Source organism: Sus scrofa, chromosome 15 (genome assembly GCF_054392235.1).
Source record: "Sus scrofa isolate SSC_HxYL_T2T_F1_AM1 chromosome 15, Sscrofa_HxYL_maternal_Yorkshire_Landrace_v2.0, whole genome shotgun sequence".
Classification (NCBI taxonomy): Eukaryota; Metazoa; Chordata; class Mammalia; order Artiodactyla; family Suidae; genus Sus; species Sus scrofa.
Genome location: NC_139397.1, coordinates 55,131,119 through 55,143,867, shown reverse-complemented (window position 1 = coordinate 55,143,867; position 12,749 = coordinate 55,131,119). Strand labels below are relative to the sequence as shown.

Sequence of the window (12,749 nt, the reverse complement as noted above, 5' to 3'; positions counted from 1 at the left end):
CCAGAAGTCTGATCACTTGTACGCTCTTATAGAACTCCTGGGTACCAATAGTACTCAGAGGCAAGAAGCAGAGGAGACTGGGACTTAATGAATAGCGGGAAGGTCAGAGCACTTGGCCCCTTCACACCTCAACTCAGAACAACCTGAAAGATCCTTCTTGTTCCTATTGTCTTTCTTATATTGTTCTTGCCATAAAAATGTTGGTCTTCCTTACTCTACAGAAATCCACATTCATAATTAGGTTAGAGATTTGTCTCTTTTAAGAAATCTGTTTTGATGAGTTTGTTATTTGTATATATAATTATAGGGTAGATTCCTGTTATATGCTTGCATTTCTCAGTTACTATTACTTTTATTCTTAAATATAAATATTTTATTAAATAAAGAATCTGGCTTCTTAATAAGATTATAAATCCTCTGAGGACAAAATGTGGTTTTTCTCTCCCTTTTTTTCCAAGCTCAGGGTAGTGTATTGCACAGAATGTTAACAGAAAGTCAAGGGTTTGTTAAATAATACTAAGCAAATTTTACCATTAACCCCTAAAAAGGAGGTATTTAATTTTTTTTAAGTTTTATTGAAGTATACTTGATTTAAAAGATTGTGATAATTTCTGCTATACAAAAAAAATGATTAAGTCAAACATGTACAAATATCCATCTTTCAGATTCTTTTCCCACATAGATTATCATAGAATATTGGGTGGAATTCTCTGTTTTATATAATAGTTCCCCATTGACTAATTGTTCCATATACTTCAGTGTGCATATGCCAATTCCAAACCCCCAGTCTGTCCCTCCCCCATTCAACTATCTTCTTTGGTAACCATAAGTTTTTCAAAGTCTGTGAGTCTGTTTCTGTTCTGCAAATAAGTCCATTTGTATCCTCTTATATTTTTATTCCCTTACCGCATTCCTTGTTTGCATTCTTCCTAGGACTTTTAATCAATGTATAGTTTCCCTAAGAGAATTTTGTCTGCATTCTGAAGACAGTGAACATCCGATTTCCTTCAACTGCTTATATTTCCTCATGAAAATATAATATGGACTGAAATTGTATCAGCTTATTTTTAGCAGAGAAAAAATATTCTGAAGAGCAGAACTTCAGTTGGCAATATTTTAGCTGACATCACTGTGTATATATGAGAGAAGCACTTAAAAAATTAGGTATTATTGGAGTTCCCACTGTGGCTCAGCAATAATGAACCCAACTAGTATCCTTGTGGATGTGGGTTTGATCCATGGCCTTGCTCACTAGCTTAAGGATTCGGCCTTGCTGTGAGCTGAGGTGTAGGTCACAGATGTGGCTCAGATCCGGTGTTGCTGTGGTTGTGGTGTGAGCCAGCAGCTATAGCTCTGATTTAACCCCTAGCCTGGGAACTTCCATATGCTGCAGGTGAGGCCCAAAAAAAACAAAGGAAAAAAAAAAAAAAAAAGAAAGGTATTATTCATTACATTATTTATCCAAGGAATTTTACAGAAACATTTTCACCTGGCAATAGGTAGACTTCACTGATTCTTCATATAGATTATTTGAAATCTTTTGTCCCTGTACTCAGTCGTCAGTTCATGCAGCTATATTTAAATGAAAATGTGTGCTTTAAGGGAGGCTTAGTACTAAACCAGAGTTGTCCTACAGCTATTATAAGCCCTCAGTTGTTTGCACTTTTAGTTTCTTTCTATCCAGAGAAGGAGAATGAGCTCCTCTTGGGTCTGAGAGAGCATTTCTATTTTACATTTCATTATGCAGGCTACTTTTTAGCAGAGGAATTAAATGCTAACTGCCTGACTTTGCTGCACTGGACCAACCAAGATGATTCTGCAGCTGTTTGAAGAGCATTTTTGTAGGCAGAGTACGAAGAGCTGTAGATTTTTGTTACTTCATCAACATTCCATGATCAAATAAGATCATGTGCATAAGAATTTAAAACACAAGAAATGGAACCATAGAATTTTGTTTCCCAACAGGATTCAAATATCAAGAATAAGAGGCAAAAAGCAGAGATCCTTATTGATTGAGCATACCATAAAGCTTTGGGCTATTTTGTGTAAATCTAAAATTATAAAAGAGACATATCCTTATCTTTCCTTTGTCTAGTTAATTGAACCTGCCAGTTTATTAAAAATATGTCAATAAAATTCATAAGATCACCTTTCCGCATTAAAATAAGTATGTTTTCTAAATTACAGAATATTGAATCCAAGAATATTCCTTTAAAAATAAAGATAATTTTGAAATGTTTAAAGCTTGCTAAGCTTTTAGAAATGTGTAAAAGTTCAGACTATCATGGTAGTGGGATTTCAGGTTTAGAAAATAGCACGGGGGCAGATTTTGAGGGGTCCCCAAATACAAGGTACTACATTTGGACTTTGTAATCTGATCTACCATGGGAACTGGGAAGGTTCTGTAATAGAAGAGTAGCAGGGGAAATAAAAGGCAAAATGTTAGGGAAATGTTAATGCTGAGAGTGTGCAAGAGAGAGGAATTGGAAAGAAATACTCAACTGAAAACGTTATTAGGAAACAAATGCTATAATTAACAAGTCAAAAGAATTCCTTTCAGGAGTAGCTCTCTTCTCTTGACTATTATTACACTGAAATTTTCTAATTCCAAATCTGCTTGGTCTGTTTACTTCTTTGTGTGACTTTTTTTTCCCCTTGCAGGTGGAAGTTACACAAAGGTTATCTGTGCTTCTCCCACTCTTTCCCTCCCTGCTCCCTCTTCTCTAAACTTCCCTTCCCTTCCTCTTCCCTCTCCATTACCTCTTTCTTTTCCTTCCCTTCCACTTATTTTCTCTCTCTTTTCTTTCACACTGTTCCCTCCTTCTTTCCTTTTCTCCCCCTTCCCTTCCCCATTTTCTTCTTTCTCTCTTAGTATATCTATATCCATATCTGTACCTGTATTTATATGTACATATGTATCATTCAGAAATATTTACCAATATATGTCTTTCAAGTGTTATTTCTATGTGAATATCTACTCTCTATATAGCTCTATTCCCTTAGAAATGAAATTTTGTGGTCTCTAAAATTATATATTGCAGTTCCTCATGTAAAAATATAGAAAAACAGTAATAGATTAGTTTTCTTGACTAGGTAGAAAACCCCTAGTGATATTTGTCTTTCTTTCTGTGTAACCTAAGGAAAGTTAATAGACCGCTATGAATCTTAGATGTCTCATCTATATAATATAGAGAATAATTATGCTTATTTCCAAAGGTCTGTTATAATAATTAGATAATATAAAGTGCATAGCCCTGTCTCTTGTACAAAGTAAACTCTCAATAAAATTTTTGCTCTTTCATTATATTATAGTTTGCAGGTAAAATAGAGGACAATTTATGGCATCCTTGGTATCTATTCTCTGTCTCAAGTATTATGACTGGACTCAGTGATCAATTTTATTTTCATTTTTACTTTTAAAAAAATTTTTATTATAGTTGATTTACAATGTTCTGTTGATTTTTGCTATATAGCGAAGTGACCCAGTTATACATCTATATACATTCTTTGATTTTTCACATTATCCTCCACCATGTTCCATCACAAGTGATTGGATATAGTTCCCTATGCTGTACAGCAGGATCTCATTGCTTATCCACTCCAAGTGCAATAGTTTGCATCTACTAACCCCAAACTCCCAGTCCATCCCACTCCCTCCTCCTCCATCTTGGCCACCACAAGCCTGTTTCCCATGTCCATGAGTTTGTTTCTTTTCTGTAGATAGGTTCATTTGTGCCATATATTTGATTCCAGATATAAGTGAAATCTTTCTGATTTACTTCACTTAGTATGAGAGTCTGTAGTTGCATCCATGTGCTGCAAGTGGCATTATTTGTTCTTTTTATGGCTGAGTATTAGTCCATTGTGTATATGTACCACATCTTCTTAATCCATTCATCTGTTGATGGACATCTAGGTTGTTTCCATGTCTTGGCTATTGTGAATAGTGCTGCAGTGAACATAGGGGTACATGTATCTTTTTCAATGGATGTTTTGTCTGGATATATGCTCAGGAGTGTGATTGCTGGATCATATGGTAGTTCTATATTTAGTTTTCTGAGGCTCCACACTGTTTTCTGAAGTGGTTTTACCAAAGGACTGTTTTTTATTTCATATTAGCCCATTGCAAAGAGAAACATCTAGGGTCTTGGTTTCTTTTTGCTGGTGGTGGTTTTTAGCCTTTTGTTTTCTGGGGTTTTTTTTTGCCCACAGCGTGCAGTGACTTGATGTGGGATCTCAGTTCCCAGACCAGAGACTGAACCTGGGTGACAGCGGTGAAAGCACTGAGTCCAAAGCACCAGGGAATGCCCCTAGTGTTTCGTATTTATTGTATGTGGTCATTTAAATAACTCTCTTCACTTTCTCTCCTTCTCCATACACACCCACCGTGCTTTTGCCTGTTTTATTTTTTCCAGCCTTCCGACACATTCTTTACAATGGATGATGTGGTCAATGTTGGAGACTTTGGATTGGTGATGTGATGGACCAGGATGAGGAAGACCAGATGGTTCTGACCCCAGTGCCAGGGTACACCAGACACACGGGATAAGTGGGGACCAAGCTGTACATGAGCCCAAAGCAGGTGAGCTTTGTTTTCCTTACATATTTGATGAATTGGCTGAGTTCCTGTTTTAGATTAGAAATAACTTCCCATCAGAACCTTGAGGGCAATATGCCCATTTCCTGATGGCTCCCAGTGCTGCTGTTGAAAAGCTGATGCCTGATTTTCTTGTAGGAGAGCTGTTGGACCTGTTAGATTTTCCTCTCTGCAAGCTTTAGGGCTTCACTATTTTTTTTTTTTTAAGATGTTATGTGACTTAATATTAGTTCTGTGGGTCCAAACTCAAGCATTTATCTGTACTTGTTCGGTATGACCTGCCTATTAGCAGATGAAACCCTCCCTTGCATGGATCCTTCTACTGAAGTTTCTGTTTTCCTTTACTGAAAAGTAACACATTCCAACCCAGTTCCGATTTTTGTTTAAGTACGCTCCAGCTTAGCTTTCAAGAAGTATGATGACACATTTGATTTCTTTTCTCAAAACTGGTTTTGGTCATCATTACAAAAGATGTAGGAGGCACCGTGATAAATAGTTGGCCTGAAATACCTCAGTTTAAGACTCAAAACAGTCATACCAGGCAGGGCCGGTTATCCTTGTTTTATAGTTGAGGAAGCTCTTGATGTGGCCTTTTCTTTGTCTTCTGGAGTAGGATATCTTTTTGAAAGTTTCCAGTCCATTTGGTTGAAGGTTGCTCAGTACTGGGTTGTAATTTTGTTGCTTTTATTAGAGAAGTTGAGCTCCAGTCCTTCTATTCTGCCATCTTTATCCCGTCATCCCCCTCAGTGATCAATTTTAATCACAAATTGCAAGTATACTGTCACTTCCTAATTAGAAATACTATAGAATGAAGATGCACATTAATACTGGGAAAGGCATTTAACATGATTTGAGCCTAGTGTTAGTTTTCTTCTAAAATGAAATGAGGAAGTTAATTACTAACTTCATCAAGCCTTATTTTAAATGTCAAAAATGATGTATTTGGAAATAAATACATAGTTTCAACAAACTATAAGGTATTACTTAGACTAATGATTATTATGGGATTAAAATAGACTACATTGTGACTTAAATAATTTTGCCTTGATCAAAATATTTGGATGTTTAAAGTTTATTCCTAGATATAAATTTCAAAAGGGATATAGACCAATCATAGTTTTTCTATACTTTTCAGAGTTGAGGGACTAGTATTTTAAATATTCTTACTCTTTCATAAACTTTTTTTCTTTTTCTTTTTAGGGCTTCACCTGAGGCATATGGACATTCCTAGGCAGAGGTCAAATCAGAGCTGCAGCTGCAGGCCTACTCCACAGCTGCAGCAATGCCAGATCTGAGCCTCATCTGCAACTACACTGCAGCTTGTGGAAATGCTGGATTCTTAACCCACTGAGTGAGGGCAAGGGTCAAACCTGCATCTTCATGGATACTAGTCAGGTTCTTACCCTGCTGAGCCACAGTGAGAACTGCTCATTAACTAATTATTAACTAGATTTCATAAGGTACTTATATTGAACCCCCCAAAATTATAAGTGATATGGAATTTTAAAATGACAAGCGTTAATTCAGTACCAAGTAAATATAAATAACTCTTGAAAATTGTATGTGTAACATGACTAGTTAAGACCTGATGCTTTGAGTCAGTCTCAATGTTTGAGCTAGACTGTATCTTAGAAATCAGTTCAATATTCTCATTTCACTCTCAGAGGAATAAAAACTGGGACTCCAGAAAGGATGATGATCTTGGCTAAAGTAAATTTAGTGCTGGATTCTGAAATGGACGTCAGATCTCTTGCCTCAACTTGAGGTGCTTTTTGTAATAGTACTTTGGGATAAGATCCATACATCTCAAACATTAACTGAGTTATTTTTTTAAAGTTCTGTCAGTGATCCCTGAAGTTAGGTAATTAGAATATTCTTGAGAAATGCTCTTATATTAATTGTTTAAATAATTATTTCATCAAATCCTCATGTAGGCTTCCATTGGGGCACATTCTTGCAGTGTCCCAACAGAGTTTTATTCTAGATAGTTTCACTTTATTTATACTCTAACCTGGTTTAAATAATGTTATGAAAATTATTTAATGGTATCTTCTTTTTATCTAATGCAAAATATCAAACCACTTTCAAAGTCACTCATTTAATGCAATAATTTTGTTATCTAGAAAGTACTATAACCTATCATACCTTAAAGTACTTGCTGTTTTTAACTGTAAGTGGCACTTAAGTCAGTCTGTATATTTCTATTTACATAAGCAGTCTCTAAAATATAAGAACTCTGAAATATGGGGTATTGATATTTTAAGATAATTATTAATACTACATTATGAACTTAATTATGTTGCTTAGATAAGAGCTTTGCTTTTTAGCACAGAAAACATTTCATTTTAATGAAAGCTAAAATAAAATTTTAAGAAAATCACATCAAAATATTACATAATGATTTTTTGTTTTTATTTTTCTTTTCAAATTAGTAAGTGTAGTAACACATATTTGTGAGAGATATGCCTACAACCTTACTCTCTTAAAGTAATTACTGTGTTCTTTTTCCTTGCTTTATTTTTTGTCACAATACATCTCATTTGTTAGAAATCATCAAGGAGTAAACTGTTATGCAGTGAAATGTAGTTCTTTCAAATTTAAACATTGAATTATATCACCTTGTAAAATTTAGGCTTGAAATTTATTTCCTCTTCCTTATTACAATGTTAAGAACATTGGGGATTATATATATATGTATAAAAGCTTAGAATTATCATTCCGAACATCAAACATCACTGTGTTATACTTGGGCTTTCATACACTCATATTTTAAGAGCTGTTATGGTGCAAAGTGTTGTTCATCCCACTTCCCATTGGTTGTGTTATTTCTTTATATTTTAATCTGTTCTTGTAAGTTTGATCCAATATTATTTTAGACAGCTAAAAGTTTGCCTTAATCTCTCTCATCTCATCTTCCTATTGCTGCTCTAAATGTTAAAAGTTTTAAGAATTAAGCAGCTTATGAAGTTGTAAGTAGATTAAGAATTAATGAATTATTAACTCATAGTAATGACTTTAGACACTAGACACTTACCAAAGACTTAAAATGTATTAATTCGATTTTATGAATTTCTGGTTTCTTCCTTAGAATTTTTTTACTTAATATTAGAAAAATACTTTAGAATTGTGACGGTCAGTTTTATGTCAATTTTCTTATTAAAAGCTGTGCAGCTCTTCTTACTGGCAATAGCTCTGGTTTTACTTGGTTATTTGCCATCTGCAGATGCATGTATTTAGGAAGTTCCAAGGATTTGATCATTAATAGTCAAGATCATATGCACATGTGACCCAAATATATTCAATGGGAATCAGAAGAAATCTGCTGGAGGACATCTGGGCAAGGTCTTGTATGTGTATGTGTGTGTGTGTGTGTGTATATGTGTGTGTGTGTATGCATATATAATCAGCATGCTGAGAATGGTAAGACAAAGGATCACAAATAAGTTTGATATGTGATGTGATATCAGGATTGAGCTGACATTTGTGTATAGTTATCTGTAGCAGTAAATGATTCTTTGCAGTATTAAGGGCAAGATTATATTTTAGATAGCTGAAATTATTCCTTAAGTAGATGCTTGACAAACTATGTGCGCCTGGATTTGGTACTAATATTCAAGGGTAAATAGAAAGGTACAGTCTTTCAATTCTTCATTCCCTCATGTCCTTTTTTGTTTCTATCTCCTGGCTACATTTTTAAGAATTAAGTAATGAGAAACAATATATACAACATGCAACAGACTCACGTACTGCAATGCTGGTGTGGAATGTTCTTATCCTTTAATTTTGTGACTCCTTTAGGAATGCTGTGTCATTAGTATTTAAATCACTTCATAAATATTTCACTTTAAATACCATTTTAATGTCTTGTGTATGCCTTAATTTGTGTCTAACATAATGGTTTTGTATAGTGAGACCGTTTCATCAGGGCACTTATACGATTAAAAAGAGATTTAATGGAACACTTTATTTTTACTTTGAATTGACCATGGAACAGAAAGCAAAAGGCTCTTTAATTCTTACAGAAATATCTTCTTAATATTTAGATGCATTGTTTTATTAAAGAAAAATCAACATATACATGCCTAAGAATACATACTCAGGAAAATTGTAGGTGCTGCAGCTTTGGTGGAAGGGGAAAGCAGAGGGAGGTAGGGAATAAAACCCTTAATGTCCTGACATAAGCTTGTGTGGAGAGTTTGAAGAAAGGGGACAAGAGAATGAGGGGTACTGGTGAAGGTTAAAATTTGAGGAATTTCTTAAGCTGATGAAAACTTTATTTTCTTTGGCCTCTTTGTCATTGTTCTTCCTAATGTGAACAGTGTCATTCTAGGATATTCAAGAATTTGGGGGCCATTTGGATACATTCCATAGGAAAATCTTCTCAAATATCTCCAGCATTTCCTTATGCACATGATAGAAAAATTGAGTGATTTTTTTCTTCCTCCTCTACTAAAGATGTATCTGATGAAAACTTAAGAGGAACATTTCTTTCCCTGAGCATCCCAATCTTTATATAGGTTGCTTCTATTTTAATTGAAAGTTCTCTTCAATTAAAGAGAGGATTGTATCTTATGCTTTGCATCTTTTATAGTATCCAGACAGCTAAGCAATAATTGCTGATTCATTAAAAATTCACTTTTGAAGATTTGTCTCATGATAACAGAGTAGTGTCATTTGTTCTTCTTTGCCCTCAGTCAATATATTACTAATCATGGAATAAAGATTTTTGAGATATTTTAAAATCCCATTCAAATCTGGGAAAATAATTTGGAGGAAATATAACACCAAATTACGGACAAGAACAAAACTGAAATTTAACTTGCAAAAAATGCTTCAACAAAATTAAACCGTTCAAGCTGCATGCTAATATTCATATGTTGACTCTTTGGTTTAACTGTAGTGAAGAATTTTGACCCTGAAATCAAACAAAGGGATACTATATAGAGCTGAGTCATTGTTTTCAGGGAAAAGCATGCTGCTTTTTTGTAAAGAAAGTTAAAAAGTGCAGTAACATTGAAGAGAACTATGGCTCACTCTAGATTTGAAGGGGAATTTGTGCCATAATTGTGTATTTAAACCAAGACTGACTTATCACCAGAGAGCAGGAATAGGTTCTCCTTGAATGTTATCAATTTTTTTCTGCATAACTGATATCCCAGGTTAGAAACTATTGACGATAGTAACATCAAGCTTGCATTTTTTTTATAAACTTTCTTTAAAAGGAATGTCCAAGGGATAGGAAACATGAAAAAAAAAAAAAAAAAAAAAAAAAAAAACCTAGGGAACATAGAGGCTAAATGAGAGTGTCCAAAGAATATTTAGAAAGAGTCCTGGAGGGATAGAAAAAGAATTAAAGGAGACGATATTCAAAGAAAACAATGGCTGAGGTTATTTCAAGGTTGATGAAACATGTAATCCTCCTATTGCTAAAGCTTCAGAAGTCCTGAGGAGTATTTTTGTTTTTAATCCATAACCTAGTAAAATGTAGAGAAAAGAGGAAAAGAGAAGCTTAAAAAAGTGAGTTATCGGAGTTCCCGTCATGGCACAGTGGTTAATGAATCAGACTAGGAACCATGAGGTTGTGGGTTCAATCCCTGCCCTTGCTCAGTGGGTTAACGATCCGGTGTTGCCGTGAGTTGTGGTGTAGGTCGCAGACGTGGCTGGGATCCTGCATTGCTGTGGCTGTGGCGTAGGCTGGCAGCTATAGCTCCGATTCAACCCCTAGCCTGGGAACCTCCATATGCCATGAGAGCAGCCCAAGAAATGGCAAAAGACAAAAAAAAAAAAAAGTGAGTTATCCTACAACAGTCAAACCTAGTAGATTAACAGTAGATTTTTCAAAGTCAACAGTAGGTGTTAGAAGACAAGGCAACACAATTGGGTCATTTCTCACTTGTGTAAAGTTCAGCAAGTTCAAAACAACCATATTCACCTGCAGGTATAGACAGATCATGACTTATTATTAAGTATCCCAGAATATACTCCATAGTCTTTAAATGGTTGGTATCGTGAACTGAGCTGAATCTCCATAGCACGTCCAATAACCAGAGTAAAATCATCAAAGTTGTTGCTTCTAAAGAATAGCCATTTACACATTTGGATGAATATCGTGTGAATTTTGACTGCATCATAGTCCAGGACATGTGTCTTCTCTGCCTTTGTACTCTTGAGTTGTCACCAAACACTTTATCAGTTGACCTGAGATGAGTTTGAGCAAGGCGAGGTAGGACTGATCTGCCCATGCTATTGTCTGATGTCACATGAAGACAAATAGCAAGATAGAGACTGTGCCACTATTTAAGACAACTGAATACAACTCAAGCAGGAGAAACTGGGTGACCGTGGCGTAAACTTCATTCAAATTGCAACATGCTAAAAAACCCACGCATAAATGTAGTGAAAGAAAGGGATGCTTTTATTAAATTTGCACATGATACAAACACATTCTAACACCTTCCAATTGCTAAGAGTAAAAAAAATATGTGATTATGTTTAGTGAAACTATGGATAGGAAAAGGTGAAATTAAAAGTTATTTTAGAAAAAGATAAGAGAATTTACTTCTAGAGAACAAACTGAAAGATAGAAGTAAAGGATTTGAAAATAAAAGAATTAGTCCTAAAAGAAAGTTTGAGAAGAAATATTGATGACCAAATAAGTTAAAACTGTATGACCGAAATAATAATGACTAATTTGACGAATGAACCAAAGAGATGGAATTTAATGCTAAAGAGTGCAGCATGTACCACAGGGTTGGATGATCAGAATTAAAGGAATCTCAGGTTCATAGTAATTTTTTCAGTTTCAATATTTTTTACTCCATGAAGCTCTCATATATCATACAGAAAATAGTGCAATTGTAATGATTTCTACTCTGATATGGATTTGTCAAATTCTACTTTTACTTCTTCCAAATTACATGTTGCAAGGTGTACTTCAATTTTAAAATGTAGAAGCTTCTTGGAGAATTTTTCATTATCATTTTGTAGTGACCATCATTAATCATTAGCCCTATTAATGGTTTTTGATTGAAAGGCCTTTCATTTTGTGTCAATACACTTGACACTAACTTTATCCTTTAATTTTAAAATTTCAGTATTTCTGTGTTCTTATAAGTGCTATATAGCTGTATTTTTGCGGGGGGGGGACTTAAAGTCTCCTTTTTAGCTGCTGATTTGTTATCATTGATAAATTTGGATTTGTTGCTACTATCCATTTTTCATTATTTCCTTTAACTCTGCTTATTTTCTTATTAATTTATCCTATTTATGACCTTCCTTTTCTGATCTGGAAGGGAGGATTGTCCCTCTTCTGGCTGATTGTGCTTCTTTTCTGGAATCTATAGGTGATAAACTTTACGGCTGTACTTCCTTTTTGTAAGTGTATTGACACTTCACCTTTACTCAAAACTGCCTTGAGTGTTCCCCTCCCTGAAGCAGGGCCTAGGGAGCTGCCTGCTGACCCCTTGTGGGTGGCTTGTGTCTTTTCATTCAGCAGGTCATCATCTGCATATTCTTTTAACACAAGCTCTGGGTTTGCTAACAGTGAGGGCCTGAACTGGAACCTGTAACTTGGCAGAAACGGTGTGTCTCTCAACTTCCCCAAGTAGGTAGCATTAAAGGAGACCTAGTGGAAAGTCAGGACTTTCGCCAGTGACAAGGCAACCCCTGTTGCCCCTGTTGCCCAGTGTCAGTGGGGGTCATGTAGAAGACTGTAACAAGACCCTCCTGCCCTTCCCAGTACGGTGGTATTAGCAGAGGCCTCAGAGAAAATTCCCACCCCTACCTTCAGTAGTAGGGAACCCACAGTCCACCTTATGTGTCAATGGCCTCTGTGTTTTCATGGCCCACACCTTCCTTTTGACAGGCCGAGCCTGATGATTATAAATAAAAGTAACACCATCGTAATTAATTAATTAATTAATGTAAAGACATTTTAAAATTGAAGACTTTTTTTGGCTTGGAATCCTCATTCCATAGGTAGTACACTTCCCTTAAAACTGAGTTTATTCTAATCACTCAGTTTTAGAGGTGAGTAGAGGTTTTTCTAACCAGTCCTAAAGTTCTTTCTTAGATCTAACCTTCAAATATCCTTTATCTCATTGTTTTCTTGCTCCAGTGCATCTGTCCTAAGATCATATCACGGTAGGTCTTG

At 35.3% G+C, this 12,749-nt stretch overlaps 1 protein-coding gene across 1 annotated transcript in view; it reads left to right on the top strand.

The window, feature by feature from the left end:
• LOC146395854 (uncharacterized) overlaps positions 1-12,749 on the top strand; it is a 380,748-nt gene that overhangs the window by 118,302 nt on the left and 249,697 nt on the right. Inside the window, exon 2 of the mRNA XM_084999099.1 lies at positions 4,416-4,582. Coding sequence (XP_084855225.1) covers positions 4,416-4,481 — 66 coding nt within the window. The 3' untranslated portion in view covers positions 4,482-4,582. The remainder of the gene's footprint in view (positions 1-4,415; positions 4,583-12,749) is intronic.